This window comes from Arvicola amphibius, chromosome 9, assembly GCF_903992535.2.
Source record: "Arvicola amphibius chromosome 9, mArvAmp1.2, whole genome shotgun sequence".
NCBI classification, from domain to species: Eukaryota; Metazoa; Chordata; class Mammalia; order Rodentia; family Cricetidae; genus Arvicola; species Arvicola amphibius.
Genome location: NC_052055.2, coordinates 89,732,496 through 89,749,546, shown reverse-complemented (window position 1 = coordinate 89,749,546; position 17,051 = coordinate 89,732,496). Strand labels below are relative to the sequence as shown.

The following is a 17,051-nucleotide window of genomic DNA, read 5'->3' as shown; positions in this document are numbered from 1 at the left end:
TAAAACTGGTCTCTTCCTCAATCCACGAAGCCTTCCATGATGCTTTCACAAAAGCACGAAAAAGTGGGTCTCAATGTCTACACCTTGTCAGCACACAAGTTCCCTACCAAAATGACTCCTCACTAGAAAGTGAGCAACGCGCTCTCTCTGTGAACGATCACCAGACACAGGGTGCTGCTTGGTAATGGGAGAGGAGACAGGGACTGGTAAATCTCTCAGATAATTCTGATATGTCACTGAAATTAAAAATCACTTTTTTTAAAAATGGAGTTTTACTATACAGCCCTTGCTGGCCTGGAAATTACAACATACATGAAGGTGCCCTGGAATCACTTTTGATACTGGTGCTGCCTCGACACTGTATGGTAGTTTAAATGAAAAAAACTTTTCCTGCCCAGAATGATTCCCTATTGAAATTTCAGAGGTCCTTACAAAAATAGGGGGAGAAAGTGTCCAACAGTTCATTTCAAAAGCACATGGGCTTCAATGGAATTCAAGAACTCTATAAATAATAAGGAAGATTTTGTGCAATTTTCTGGAGGGTCTATCAAATTCTCAAGTTGACACATAGCACACCAGCAATAGTAATCTAAGAACCACAGCTATTTCTCAGAACAATAAAGATACAATCCCTAGAAAGAAGTAAAACGATTCCCAACATCTTTCCACAACCCAATTTCATTCTCACCTGACCTCTACTATCCAAAGAAATCTGAGTCTAGAACTGGAGCCTTAAAGAGAAACGGTTTGTTTCAGAATGCAGCTTTCCCCATCCAAACGAATGAGGATTAAAGACTCCTTGAACTGCCAATATTTTTTTGCATCTAATAACAAGAGCTTTTACTAATGTCATGAAATTTTCTGTGGTCAGGAGCACTTAGTCTCCCACCTCCACCATCATTCCCCACAAGTCACACACCAGATAACACACGTGCCTCGAATGCACATGCCGTTGACATACATTGACAGTGTGTGCCATCCAACTCTGCCCTGTGGAAAACAGCTCCAGGGTGTGAGTGAGAACTCACCTTCATTAGGTGCTGATTGATCCATTTTGTAAATGTTTTCTTTTGAACTTTGTCCCGCTCATCTGGAAAATAAAAAAGAAAACATAAAATAAGGTTGGTATGATCCACACACAGAAAACTTCGTGTCTTAGAGTTGAACAAGATGGGGCATTCGGAGGATATCCTTCTGTGCTCACGCTACCCCAAGGTGTTGTTACCTCTCAAATGGAAGCCAAGGACTCACCCCAGCACAGACACTGAGTTGGGGGGGGGGGCGCAGAGAGGGTCCTGTAGGTCAAAGTGAATGATGGACAGATTACAAACTATGGAGGGCTGCATCAAAGGGCAGCTCTCACACCACTGGGTCTGCCGTGCCCTCTAAGTGTCCAACGGCAAGAAAACAGCAAAACAGTGGGCATGAAAATTACTTCTGTGATGTTTAGATCGTCCTGTCCACCTAGCAGGTCCCTAAGAAAATTGTTTTTAAATGCCTTATAAAAACGTGGAGCTAGGAATGTGGCTCAGTGGAGCAAGGTCCTGCCTTTAAAATTGAGTACTACAAAAAGAAAACTCAAGATTCAAAAGAAGGCAGCTTCCATATGAAGTTACAAAATGAAAATGAAGAAATTCCTGTAACTATCCTCCAAACTCTATTGATTTACTTAGTCTTCACCTAAAAATATGAAGTCCTTAAGTTCCGTGTCCAATGTGTTTCATGTAAACTCTTGTTCTCTTGGGTATGGAACGGTAACCAAAATGGGATGTTTTGTTTTCTAAATTAAGCAGATACCAAGCATATAGGTTAAGAAGCACGAAAAGGAAGAACCTAAAAATGGACTGGCTGACTTCTTACACAAATGGTCCACCAGGAAAGAAAATTTAACAAAGCAATTTACTTAGAGTCCATAACCATCAGCAGGAGCTGACCACTGAAATGCTGCACAGTCTAGAGAGGCTCAGAAGCACCACTGAAGGCTGAGGTGATGCTCAATCCCTGGGCACTGTGACCCACAATGCAAGCGCATAAGTAAGTAAAAGACCAAGCTCACCTGGTGACGTGTAATGCATGAATTCTGCTGCCATCTTCTAAAGAAAACAGCCCAAACCTTCTCTTAAGTCATGGTAAACCTAGATGCGTGCCTTGCAGTACCAAGGAGATCCTCACCAAGAAAGTCCCTGCAGCAGGACCATGGCAACAACTGCAAGATCCTCCGCTTTCTTCAAGACAGTAACTACACTGCATCCGGCAAAGAACTTAAGCCTGGAAAGACCAGGCAATTTTACCACCATGTGCATTATTTCAAAAGGGAATCATTTTAAAAGGGAGTATGCCGGATTACAACATCTAATTTTCCAATTACAAGTCTTGTGGTGATTTTCCTCATTTCAGTCAGGGATGCTTAACACTGAGATTTATATTTAGGGCACTGTTGCCATGACAACAAAGAAGCGAGCCATCATTCCTGTGTATTAGCCAGATCTGCTGGTTTTAGGAACTGCCCAGTTAATACTCTGAATCAAGTTTTATAGCATTCCTCTAGTTAATATTATCTTATTTACAATCAGTTTTACATGAAAACATATATTATGTTCACCTTATGAAGTATATGATAGCTGAAAATACACAAAAACACCAATATAAATAATAGAATGTAAGGAAAAATCATATAAAGAGCAGTTATCACCCCACACACTGTTTACATTTCCCAGTAAAGAGCAATCAAAGTTAAATATACTTAGTGCCGCACACAGCAAATGTCGGCGCTACATAAAGGCGTATCCTCTCTGCAACTATCTGAAGCAAAGTTCTCTCAGGCAAGCCAAAAGGCAGTCGAGATTCTCCGCAGGTGCCTCAAGCACCCCACAGTCATCAGCTCTGCCCTGCAAGCCAAAACTGGTAGCACAACTTTCCTTTCCAAACTCCACTGCGCGAAGCTCTCTGGGGCAACTGTACTAACCCATACAGCACATCAGTCCCGCCAGCTGTGCACGCCAGTCCTGACCGCTTTTCACAAGCTGCCCCATCATTCTGTGGGGATCGGTGTGGAAGGTCCTGGACTCTCTCGTTCGACGTGTGATGTGTCAGTGTGCTGCTAACTTTCTCCACAGAAAGGAAAGCCCTGACTAGACACTCCTACTTGCGGCGGGAACTAGTCAACACCCCTTCTTAAACAAACATTAGCAAGCCAGAGTACTGCACAGCTACTACTGAAAACAAGCTAGCTGGTCTGTTCCTCTCACGAAGGGAGCCAGAAGTCTCTTCAAAGGCAGAGGCCTCAATCTTCTCCCCACACCTGCCTCTCGTTAATTTTTGAGGGACAGTGAGGCAACCAAGAGGATATCAGATTTTACAGCAGAAGCAACTGACTACTGCACTTCTAACACAGCATGCAGGAAGGAGCCCCTTGTGGTGAAAGGCAGCACCCAGCCGACACAGATCTACACACATGAGATTTGGAAAGCGCACCTTTACAGGTTAGACATACTCTTCAAGGAGAAATATTTCCATATGCATACTCCATAAATAAAGTGCACTTGAATTTCAAAGCAAGTCTCTGTGTTGGGTGGTACTGGAAACTTTAAAGCTGTACAAACCAGAGACTGTACACCCAGTGTGCACCTATGATTACCAGTCTGAGGCCAACCAGTGGGATATAACAGAGGGGGAAGAAAAGTAAAGGGAGGGAGGGAGGGAGGGAGGGAGGGAGGGAGGGAGGGAGGGAGGGAGGGAGGGAGGGAGGGAGGGAGAAAAGAAGGGAGAGAAAAGGAAAGGCCAGAGGGAGATCCTTAGTTTGATTCTAAAGAGTACCTTTTTCTTTGTCAAACAACAGAAGTCCTACCCTTACAATTCATAAAACATGGAATTCCCAATTTCTCAGAGCTTCATTTCCAACCATAAATAAATAACGTCAAGAAGTGAGAACACTTGTTCTGAACACGCCAAAGGTCATCAGCACCTCGATGATTTAGTGAAGCATCAAATGTGTTTTCCCAAGCAGACACCATACAAACAGTAACTCCAAAATAAAAATTAAAAAAATCACACATACTTATTTTCAACAATAGGGGGCAGTGGAATTGGTCACAAAAAGACACCCCGATATTTCTAGACAACTTCTGTTAGGGTGTTCTGAACATCCTTAGATACCGTCAACTCCTCCTAATCAGACCATTCGTGATAAGTAGCGATGACCTACTGCTGAGAGTAGTATCAGAGAGCACCTGCCTGGACTTCATACTCTACTGTCTGTTTCTTTCCTTTCTGAAAGGAAAAGAAGCTATCTCTTCCTGGACAAATGGTATGTAGATACAGAGGTCATCTCCCTGGACAAATGGCATGTGGATCAATACAGTTCAGAGAAGGAACAGAAGTGACCGATAAAGATGTGAAGACATATTCAACAACCCTTCCACTCAATAATAAATACATTCTCCTTTATTTTTTTAAGTTTTGTTTTCTTTGAAATAGAGGGTCTCGAGTACTGGAAGCCTTAAACTACTGATCCTCCAGCCTCCACCTCTGAACTACCTGAGTTACAGGTGTGTGCCACCGTACCAGGCCAAAATAAATAAATACACAGACAAATAAGCAAACTTTACACTGGCATAAATTTATGAGAATGGTAATAGCAAATGCAGAGAAACGGGTAGTTCCTACCTACCCTGATACAGATGGGTAGATTATAGTATTTGGCAAAATGATTTGGTCATTTGTACCACATATTTAAATGAATACACTTTCAGAATCAATAATCCTACTTGCGGGAACTGTAACGAAATGTTTGTATATGGTGTGTGATTAGCTTCCAAGGCTGTTTACTGTGGCTGAATGGGTTAAAGAGTTTAAACGATGATCAATAGGAGACCCGATAAATGAATTGCAGCTCACTCATGCTGTGAAACTTCAGTGTTAAAAATCAGTGCATACTGACATGAAGAAAGATTTCCAAGATAGAGTGACAAAATGAAAACTAATCAATGTCGATACATCTGTATCTATAAAAGGCACGGGAAGGATTTCATCAGAGGAGGGTGAAAGAAGAGGGGCTGGCATGCTGTCATTCGTTTTCCATTCCACCTATCCCTGGATCTTTCAGAAGAAAGACATTTATGCATCATCACTAACAACAACTGGGAGAAAGGGCTGTCAGGCCTCTTTGCTCATCTATGTATTGAAAAGTCTAGCAGACTGCATAGAAGACACAGGAAAAACACCAAGACCCGGCCCTAGTGCCCTATGCAGGTTCAAAGGCAGAGCGACATAGTGGGTATGCCGGGCTTGTGCCCATGCTGACGGCTGAGGAGAGGACAGGAAAGGGAAGAGACGAAGGAGCAGAACTGGAGACAAGGTCCTCAGAGGAAGGCTGACCAGCAGGGGAGCAGGGCTGCAGAAGGTCTTTGCAAAGAAAATTATAACTGAGAGCACATGCAAACATTACTCGGCTTGCAGGGTCTCCTTGTTTGAAGTTTAATTACCAAACACAAAATACAGTATGGGCCTTTGTGAGGGATCCAGAGACAGGACATAGAATGTGCTGCGTAAGCTGAGATGCTCAACAGAAGCCTAAATCTCTCTCTACAAATGCTTTTGTGTTTGTCCTCTCCCTAACTGATGACCAGAATGCACGCCTTCCGGTCAGTGCAGCTCTGGGTCCCCAGTACTGGAGGCCGGAACAGAGGTGCTAGGCTCTGCTCTGAGGAGGAACTTACTGGTTGATACCTGTTCTTAAGATTGACCAAGAATTTAATAAAAAACCTTCAGGAATCTGCCTTTCAATCTACTTTCTCCTACCTGAGCAGACTATAAACACACGACCACAAAGAGAATTATTGTTACACTGCTCCATGTAACTATCACACAAGATCTCTCTGCCATCCCCAAGTCCATTTTACCAGTTAGAAAAGCAAACCCTAAATTTCTTTTTTTGTTTTGTTTTGTTTTTCGAGACAGGGTTTCTCTGCAGCTTTAGAGCCTGTCCTGGAGCTAGTTCTTGTAGACCAGGCTGGTCTTGAACTCACAGAGATCTGCCTGCCTCTGCCTCCCTAGTGCTGGGATTAAAGGCGTGCGCCACCACCGCCCGGCTGCAAACCCTAAATTTCTAAGAACTCAGTCTGCCCAGAGGTTGCTGTCAAGTGAGGAAGCAGCGGAGTGAGGGCTTCCAAGGGTCTCCACTGTCATTCCCGCTGTGCAGGAACAATGAGACTCACACGGTGTGTGTCATGGAGAAACCAGGATGGACAGGGGATGAGTGCTTTAATTCTGCACTACTCCAATTTCCTGAATGTGTAAAAAGAGCCAAAAGAATAAGCCCTACTATACCTCAGTTAGTGGCCTACCATTCATCTAGCCAACTTTCACTTTCCATAAAGCATACTGACATAGAAGTCCTAATAAATCCTTTCAAACTGTTGGGCCTCTTGTCACCAGGCTGTGACAAAGGTCTCAAGGCAATGGAGACTGCAGCCATGAGTCACATATATAGCACTGTTTACTCCAATAAAAACAAAGCCAGCCACACAGTGAGTCAGCAGCAAGGATGCAAGGGTGGGAAGAGCAGAGACAACTACTGAACCACTGGAAAAAGTGACGGGTCTGGGCTTGCTTCCTAACGATAGCCTCCCACCCAACAGGGCTTATTTAAATGCAGTTTGTAGCTGGCATAGACAGCTGCCTACTTGCAGAATCACTAGGCATGCCCCTGTGCCACAGAGCCACACCCAGCTCTCCCAGTCCTATCCCAGGAAAGTTCTGTCCCACCATAGCCTCCATCACTGCATTCACTCATGAGCACTGAAGGGAAAAGGCAAAGGTGCACAGACCAGTTACACAGATGCTGGGTGCCGGGTGACCTCTTCCTGGGGCTCACTTCCTCTTGGGAAAAAAGACCTCATATGTCTGTCCGGAGATTCAGTCTTCCAACCAAAGCTGACCCACAGAATGAGATGTAAAACAGATGAAAACAGAGCTCTGATCAGCAGACGACTTCCCTGTACGTTCTCTCTCTGGAGTCTGGGCTAAGATCATCTATCTACACATCTAATGTTCTAGAGCAGCAGTTCTCGACCTGTGGGGCCGCATACCATCCTGCATATCAGCGATTTACATTACAATCCATACAGGAGCAAAATTACAGTTATGAAGTAGCAATGGAAATAATTACATGGTTGAGGAAATAATTACACAACATGAGGAACTGTATTAAAGGGTCACAGCATTAGAAAGGTTGAGAACCTCTGCTCTAGAGAATGCTCACCTTGTCTACTTACATTTCTTGAAAATTAAAGGCAAATTTTAAAGAAGTAGATACTCTGCTTAGATATCTCTCCAGGCATTTCTATCAGATGAGTGGTCTTAGACTAAATTTCTGTGACCACGCTGCTTATCTCTGTGAGTACAAATGCGTCACCATCGAGTCCCTAAAGATTACTGATGACTAAGTAAGTTATTTAATAAAAAATAAGAGCTAGGAGAACCAAGATGACAGACCGATCATGTCTATAAGGAAAGCTGCATTTGAGGAAGCTTTATTAATGGCTCAATGTGTGCAAAAACGGGCACCCAGAGATAGTGCTGAAGCAGGAAGGGGCCATCACTGGTACAACTTTTGGGAACTTGACATGTATAGCATCCGTGTGATCACTCGGCCTTGAGGCACACAAGGCCCTGACCTGACCACTGCATGTCTTTAGTACAGGTTTTACAGAGAGAGAAACTGAGGCACTGAGATCTCTATTTTTGTGTTCAAGGTTAGAAAACCGATAACACAAGCACCAGGATCCAAATCCAGGGAAGGAGCCCAAGAACCTGCTCTCTTAATCCTAAAACTAGCAACTCTGGGGCAGAGGCTACGACAGCCAAAAGATTAGGTAAGAGTCACGAAAGAAACGGTCCATAAAGACATTCAATACAATTCTTAATGACCACATTCCATATTTATTTGCTGTTAGGTACTAGTAGAAAATGTAAAATAAACAAAATAATGGAAAATAGAAAAACATTCAAGCCATTTACAGTGTAGTCACAAAAACGAAATGTTTCACAATGAAAAGGAGTGAATTTACACAAGTATCAGTTTGTTCTGTTGGTTCCTGAACTTCTCAGCCATACAGATATTATTGAAAGATGTCTTTTCTTCCCTGGTTTCTACTGGTATTACCTTTAAAACCTGGGGTTCCGGGTAGTGTTTAAAGTGCTGAGGATGACGGAACGGTTGTTCATGTGCTTAATCTTAGCACTCGGTAGGCAGAGCCATTCTATTCCAAACCAGTCAGAGCTACACATCTCAAGCAAACAAGCAAGCAAGCAAACAAAAAACAGTGCTAATGTCTGTTTCCTGAGGGCAGGAAGGTGGGAGGTGGGACTAGAGGATCTGATCTAGTGTAAATCTCTTCAAAAGAAAAAAGTAAAAGGGAGCATGGAGCACAAAATAATACAACTTTAGAATCCAGGCAACGTCTGAAATCTAATGACTGAAAAACTCAATTCAATCTTCAAAACTGTATGAGCTCCATATGTGTTTTAGTATAAAACCTCTGTAAGTTAATAATGGCTCAGACTGCAAATCCCATGGAAGTTTAGATTTATGTATACATATAAGGATTAAACAGTTTTATGTATAGATGGATTTAAATGTTTGTGTGGGGGTAGGTATATGTGTATGCACGTGTGTGTGTGTGTGTGTGTGTGTGCGCGCGCGCGCGTGCACACTCATGTGGAGGTCAGAGGTCAATATTAGTTAATTACTTTGGTTGCTTTCCACATTATTTTTCTGATGCAGGGTCTCTCACCAAACTAGGAACTCATCAATTCTGCTTGACTGGCTAACCAACAAGCTCCAGGGATCTTCCAGTCTCTACCTCCCCACTGCTGGAGTTATGCACACGCACTACCTTGTGCTGTATAGCTGCCGTGAGAATACAGCAACCTTGGCCAGTTTCTTTAATTTGCATATGGGGGAGGTACTTTATTGATGATGCCATCTCTCCAACCCCTCGTCATTCTTCGTTGAAACAAGCCCATCTTTCTAAGAAGGCAGCATTCCACTGATTCAACAGGCATAAGCTGAGAACTAAGCTAAGTGCTAAGACTGCCCATGTAGAGAATAAATCACACATCTTGCTCAGCCCATAATTTGCATGACTGTGTGGCATGTGTAAAGAGGATTTGAAAAGAAATGATGAATGCTACGTGCCTAAGAGATTGCTTGGCCTACAGTGATATTCCCTCCTAATGCAAACGGACGGACCTGAATGCACACATCTAATCTAGGCAATGCCAACATCAGAAGCATCTGTGAGGGCTTCAGGCAACTCAAAGTACTCTACTGATCACGTGGAGATAGATCAACAGGACTCCCAGTAACTCATTTTGCATTAAGTTTACCAAATTCCTCTAACAGAAACTTTACTGAAAATGAGAAAGCAAGAACAGCACAGGTGACAGGTGACAGGTGTGCATATCCATAAACCAGATGTTTGGTCACAATGGTCACTAACAGAGAAAACAAGTCTGATCACCCAGTCACAGTAACAGAGCAGCCTGGTTGAAGAGATCGTCAGGCACAGCTGCTACAAACATCACAACTGATTGTACCAGGATACAATGTTCACATGAACCGTACCCTAAGACACCCAATACTGAGGAAATGGTACCTTACTTAGCACTAGGAATGAGAAAGAGATTATAAAGGTATTCAGTGCAAGAAACATGCAACCTGTCTGTAAATACTGACCTTTAAAAAGTGTAAACAAAACACACTGACTTCACAGTGGACGGTTTCTATCCAACCTGGTACAATTTCCTACACAATCTAATTTCTGTAGATGGGGTCCATGAAACTGACTCTTCTGAAAATCTCCTTAATCTGTTTTTTGTATCACCTACCAGGGTCAACTGATCTGATATGGAATATGCCCATTTTCTTCCCACATGATGACTTGTGAACAATCACTGGCTGTGTGTGTGTGTGTGTGTGTGTGTGTGTGTGTGTGTGTGAAATCTGAGATGGCTTAATTTAAATACCAAGATAGAGTCCCCAAAAGTCAAAGAGCTATGACCACCCAAATAAAAAGGAACATTTGCTAAATTTTAATTCAAACAAATTCAAATTTTAATTAAAAGATCCACTGGGCTATAAATATTTGAGTGTGATCAAAGAAATAATTTCATAGTTCTAAGATAAATTTCCTAAATATAAAGATTATGTCTAAAACTGGCAATGGAAGAAGTATTCAAATTAAAACTTATGTTCTTTGATTCACAAATTATGAGTAACTTCAGTTACTTGCAAGTTACTTAGAGGAGAAATACTTTTGAGAACCAGAAAAAAAGGTAAGTTAGAAAATAAGACTGGAGCAAAAACAGTTGGGAAAATATTCTTCCTATTTTATTAGGTGATATCAAAACCATGCAATGCCTATTCTTTCCTATTCTTAAATACATTCCAGGGCTACAGAAAAGCACTAAGCATATAAGAGCATTACAGACCTACCTCATGGCCTTTCGCACCTAGCAGAGAAAATAAAAGCATAGGACAGATGCCAGGCGGGGATCTTTTGAAGGCGTGTGTAAGGGGACTGGGAGAAGATGACAAGGCAAGCCTGAGTACCAGCCTAATGGGCATGGGGGAGGAGCTGTACACTCGAGGGAGCGGGAACAGTAGCATCACACACAGAAGGAATGAGGAGGACAGGAAATGGGAAGCTAGCATCAGCAAACTACATGACATCCCATAATCACCCAGCTTTCTGATCGTGTGTACTTTTGACCATTAAAGACAATGAAAATGAGGCACTTGTAATTGAGGACAATTTATTCATCACCTCGCAGGCAATGAGCCTGAAGACGGATCTATGGATCACCCATCCTTTTCCTGCTAAAGAATACCAGCAGGAAACTGACTGCAAAGACACAAAGCTCAAAGAGACAAATATTCTGGCTGACCTTAAAGTACACGTAAGAATATCTGAACTGCATTCACATACTGCCTTTTGCTTTTAGTATAACCATTTATCCACATGAAAAAAGGAAATTATAGAAATGTCATGGAAGATGGCAGTAATTATTTATGATTTCAAAAAACAGAATTATTCAGCAAGACTGCGCAGCTATGCTGGGGGAGAATTTCCCAAAGTGCTTCGCTCCTGCCTCCCATCACTGCCTCTACTAACGAGGGTCCTGATGAACCTCTCCTCTACGTCTAACAAGATATCCTTTCCTGTTCTGACAGACAAATCACGGTGCTCGTAGAGAGGAGCAAATGATCTGAGGAAAGAAGATGGAGTCAAAGGCAATGGCCCTGAAAGCAGCCAGGATGCTCAGTGAATGACAGAAGAGGGCACTGTTTCCTATTTGATACCCTGGGAAAGTGGTCAGGTACCTGATTCTGCCTGGTACAGACTGAACACAGAATTCCCTAGGAGTCTGGCTGAGGCACCTGCCAGATGGGTCATCATAGCAGGAAATGGGCTCTGGAGCAAACAGGGGCCACTGAAAGCAGGTCATCTGGCTCAAGTGCAAAGGAGCCTCCTAGTCAGACCTAAGGGAAAGTGACTCTGGTTAATGATTGGTTAATTCTCTCATTGCTGTGACTACACCGGACAAGAGGCAGCTCAAGAGAAGGCTTCATTCTGGCTCAACTATTTCAGGGGTAAGGCAGGTTGGCATGAGTGATTCTCCTCTGTGGAGTCAGAAGCGTGAAGTAGCCCCCTCCTCTCACATAGATAGCCCAGGAAAGCAGGGTTGGACTGCAAACTTGAAGGCCAAGCCCAGCAACCAACTTTATCCAACTAGACCTGAATTCCAAAGGTTCCACTATCTTGCAAAACAGTGCTACAAGCTGGGGACCAAGTATTCAAAGGCTCACACAGGGAAAACCTAATATCCAAATTATACCTGCTCCAAGTTCACTGGGTGCTAGCTCGAGAATCAGTGAACCACAGGGTACCAGGCATCCAGGCAGAAATGAGATAAGTCACCCAAGGCACGAAAGGCAGAATGGGACAAAGACTACCACAGGAGGCAGAAGCACCTCAGCTTTAATCAGAAAGGTGCAAACACAAAGGCCCCATTACTCCCCCAGACACCCGGAGAAAGGAGAGAGGCCACCAAGAAGAACACAGAACACAAAGAACACAAAGACACCAGTGCATGTCATATTTGCCATAAAAAAGATTCAGTGTCAGTATGTTTTTTCTCTATGCCAATCAGAGGTTGGTACTCATCTAGAAAAGAAACAAAGGAGACATTCCTGTACATTTCTAAGTTCATCAACTAAATCTTTCAGTGCAGGGCAGGGAAACTGGTGGTGCATAAAGAATAGAGACAGGTCTTTTATGAAGAGACCTAAGTCCTACAACATGATATGGTGCAAATCATGCATTCCAGCAAACCCCAGCTCTTCCAGAAAGGCGATATTTGTCACGGACTAGCTCAGTTCTAAAGTGAGGGATAAAAATACTTCTGGGATCCAAACATGTATGTATACTTTTTGAAAAGCAGGTCCTCTACCAGGTCAACTCAGGATCACCGAGAAGCAGCTGCAGACGGCCCTACTCTGCTCTGGGCATGCCACAGATGGAACTGCTGTTGCCCAGGAGAGAGTCTGAGCGCTGACCCTGAGACACTGAGTCTCTGTACACAGCAGTGGATCTCTGCCTACAAATAGCAAGTGTCTCCTGCAAACCTTCATATGATTTCTGGTCTTTTTCTTTTCTTTTTTCTTTTCTTTTCTTTTCTTTTCTCTTCTCGTCTTTTCTTTTCTTTTCTTTCTTAAAGTGCAACATGTGATGTGGCAGGGTTGGGGGAAAAACAAAAACAAACAACTCTTTTCAAAGCAACAGCGCAGCACAGGGGTTTCACTCACACAAGTTCTTAGGACAGAAATACTGACTCTCATGGGACATGGGCAAAAATAAAAAGCACACTTCTGCCATGCTTTCAGTGAGGTATGGCCAAATGGCAACACCCTAGAAAAGGAAATACACATAGATGCATTGCAGAGCAGCTTCTAAAACCTTTCCCTGTCCCACTTCCCTTCCTCCTCCTTTCTCTACTGGTAGACCCGGGGGATCAGGTTGGCTCTGCAATGCCTTCTGCTGGGATTTCCTACTGTTTGAAGACATTGTGTGTGTGTGCGCGCGCACGCGCGCGCGCGCGTGTGTGTGTGTGTGTGTGTGTGTGTGTGCTTGTGCGCGTGCATGCATCTACAGAGGCCAGAGAGGGTTTTGGATTCCCTAGAACTGGAGTTAGGGGTGGTCGTGAGCCACCTGATAAAGGTACTAGGAACCAAACTCTGGTCCCTTGTAAGAACAGCAAGCATTCTTAACCTCTGAGCCAATTCTTCAACCTTTGAACTTCCTTATGTGAAGGAAAATATAGGTAAACATTCCCTTTAAGCCAATATAATTTTGTTTTAAATTTTCAAATATAAATTTTAAATTTTCAAACTAGCATTCTTATTAGACAATTTACCAGTGTCCCCCACTGATAAAGTTCAGCAGCTAAGAGCTAAAGTCATCTTTAAAAGTCTTTAAAGTCATCTGGAGGTATTCTAACTCACGTATCTAATAGCTGAAAATCACTATCAACAGGATCATTGGGGGCAGTCAACAGAACACTCACAGGTTTCTGTCTGTGTGGCCTGACTTCCTGAGACAATGGATGGCAGCCTAAGGGACCTCAGCCACAGGTCCGAACTACAGGGACCTTTCCTGACCTTCTCTGGCCTAAGTATGAAAAGCACCGAATGCCACTAATCCTCTGTTCTACCAGATATAATGACTGAAGTGCTCAATCAGACTCGTGGGGAAGAGACAGCAAGGACACTACACACAGTTAAAAAGCACCCAGCCTCTCCAGGTGAGCATCGTGCTGCCCAGTGACCACAGACAGCATGGACTGTAGGCCGGCCTATACTCCCTTCTCTGGACTGTTCCGTGAATGGAAGCTGAAGTGATCTTTTTAACCTACCCTTATTGTGGGTCTCTGTAGAAAACTTGAGTATCTATATAACTCCAATATTTAAAAACAAACCATCAAACAAAAGCAGCAAACATATTTATTCCATGAAATAATATAATAATATAATATTATAATATAATAATATAATCACTTTGCTAGTCATTTGCACGCTATGGATTTCCCCTCCTGGTTCAGTACACCTAAAGGATTTTTTAATGGCAACTGTAAATATACTGACATGGCCAAAAAAACTGTAGTATGAACATCAACATCCCAGATGTGCTGTGTGGATCTCAGTGGATACGCCACCCATGTCACAGCAATTTCCCCCACAGACAAAGCACCTGAGGTTCTTATCACTGATTTTAACTCAGCAAAGTGAAGAATCTGACAATTTCACAGCAGTTTCAGGCTCATCACTCACTGTATACTGGACACATCACTATCCTTTTCTGTTTTAAGCTAATACTCAGTACGGTTTCTACCTCCTCACAGCTAAAACATGAAGGATCCTAAGTTCCTCCACGAGTCCCACAAAACAGTAGAAATCAAAGTTTGAAAGCACACAAAACTCGCAGAAGATTGTATTAAGCATCTCCAAATACATTCTAAACCTTAAATCTATTGAGTAACATGTACAATTCAGGAAAATAAGACTTTGGAAACAGAGGAAACCAAAAATAAGTTCTAGAAATAACTAGCTTCATAAGAAAAATTACCCTTCCTCAACCTGAGTTCAGAGTGGAACCAAGAGCCAATAACCACAAGGATTAAATTCAACACCCGGCCAGAAGCAGATGCGGCACACACTGGTTCCTCTGTGAATGAGTCAAGGACCACTCGATCACTCAGCAGGTCTGTGTTCCACCTGACCTCTCCACAGGTCTCTCCACACATCACAAAATCCCCAACCTCACCTCCTGAGGCTGTTTAAGACTATGGTGGAATTTTAACAAAGAGATGGCAGGGAGTATTTATTTAATCAGAAAAAGCATGGGTTCCCTAACATTAGACCATCCCAAGAGCACCTGATGGCAGGGAGAGCATCCTCACAAGAAAGGGCTTTCTCTCTTCTGATTTCCAAATCTCAGTCAGGGCCTGGCGCTGCACAGCACAGTTTGAACTACAGGCTGGCACAGAGCAGACGGCCAGAGTGAAGAAGGTCCCACTCAGCCCCCAGTTGGCAGCGCTGTTTGGGAAAGCTAGAAACCCTTTAGGAGGTCCCTGTTGGAAGAAGTCAGTCACTGGGAACAGACTCTGAGGGTTTACAACCTTGCTCTACTGCCCACCCCCTCTGCTTTCTGTGTGTACATGGGAAAGAGTGACGAGGAGCTTCTCCTTCCTGCTGTCAGACTCTGTCTTCCCTGCCATTAGGGACTCTATTCCTCTGGAACTGCAGGCCAATGTGAGTGCCTTCTTCCCTGAGTGGCTTTAGGTCACAGGATTTGACCACAGCACCAGGGAAACTAGGATAGGTCCTAACAGGGTTGTGGGTTCATGGAAGACTCCACCTCCACAAAGCAGGGGGACTAAGGCTGTGACTGTGGTCTGCCATGACCCCGCCCTCGAAGGAAGGGCTCATCTGAAGTCACATTTTAGCAGCTTAGAAAATGTCTTAACATTACTCCTTTAGGGAATTTCTTATTCTGAAACAGCTCACCAAGTAACAATTCACGATCTTCTATTTCTAGCTCTCTTTATTTTTCCCACTGTAAGCTGTTTAGAAATTAATCGCAGACATCTTAATGCATCACACCAAAACCTGCTCAACACCATGGGGAAAGTATCTGATTTCCCCCAGTAACCTACTTCCACTTGTGGTTTTTGTTTCTTTCTGCATTCCAATGAGGTCAAATGCCTCCAAGTTAATTGATGTATCTCTTTAGTCTCTTTCAAACTACAGGCTGGCTCCCTCTTCTTCACCAACTCTTGTCGTCTCTTTGTAGAAGACATTGGATCATTTGACCAGAGGTTTCCCAGCTGAATTCTAGTGACAGCATACCACAATCTGTATTTACTATAAAGCGGAACCTAGATGAACAATGTGATTCAGACAAATGAAACAAGGTTTTCATTTTTTCTTCTATAAGTTTTAGATTTTAACATTCATATATTATTTCTATATATAATATCAATATATTTTTAAGATAGAGTTATGTCATGTATCTCATGATCTTCCTGCCGTGGGCTACTGAGTGCTGAGATAACGGGTGTGCCAACACGCCCGTCTAAATCACATTCCCCCTCATGCTCTCTCCCTCCATCTCCATTAGCAATCATGGCCTAGATAGCTTTAAATGCTACAAAGAGCAGGTCCTTTGCTTACAGTTCCTTCCTGACCTCACACTAGATTACCCTGAAAAGAGAACACTCCCTTGGCAGTGCAGGCTCAGCTCTCACAGGTAAATGTCTGATCCACCCTTCCATTAAGAAGATGGTTTCCTGAACCCCTCCAGACCAGAATAGAGGATGCCACACAGAAAAAATATCAATATCAGGGGACAGTCTGGACTCCCAAATGTCCAGACTGATGTTTTGAGTTGGAGAAAATACAGAAGAGAAAAATAGCATGCTTAATTTTTAATATATCAAGATTAAATAGGAGGATATAGTAGTCTAATCTTTTCATTTATACTTTTGCTTCTTGGCTCTGGTATAATTTCTTTGGCTTATAACTTAATTCTCTGATAAAAACTGATGATGCTAAAGGAGAAATTGAGGAGATATGGAGAAAAACCAATTTTTCCCCTTTTAAGAAAGAATGTGTGTTGTGCCTGTTAGAAAGAACTCAACAGCATAAGAGAAAAAGCTAATATGGTAAGCAAAAGGAATTCTTTACAGAACCAAAATAATCTTATCTTTCAAAAAAGAAAAAAAGAAAGAAGAAAGAAAACACAAAATCACAAATACATAGCTGCACACATATTAAGAGCATGGAGAAAGGCTGGGATAATGAATAGCAAACGTTGAAGCTAGTCGAATAGGAAGAGGTGAGCTACAAAGACAAACAACAAACACAGGTTTGCTGTCCCAGTGCATCTGTGCTATGCCCTCAGCTGAAAGCTGGAAACTGAAGCTTTCTA

The 17,051-nt window shown here is 42.9% G+C and overlaps 1 protein-coding gene across 2 annotated transcripts in view; it reads right to left on the bottom strand.

Annotated features, from left to right (window-relative positions):
* The window catches only part of Dst (dystonin), a 391,633-nt gene that overhangs the window by 221,872 nt on the left and 152,710 nt on the right, over nucleotides 1–17,051 (bottom strand). For both annotated transcript variants that reach the window (XM_038342010.2, XM_038342008.2), the window contains exon 5: nucleotides 1,029–1,090. In XM_038342010.2, the coding sequence (XP_038197938.1) occupies nucleotides 1,029–1,090 (62 nt within the window). The remainder of the gene's footprint in view (nucleotides 1–1,028; nucleotides 1,091–17,051) is intronic.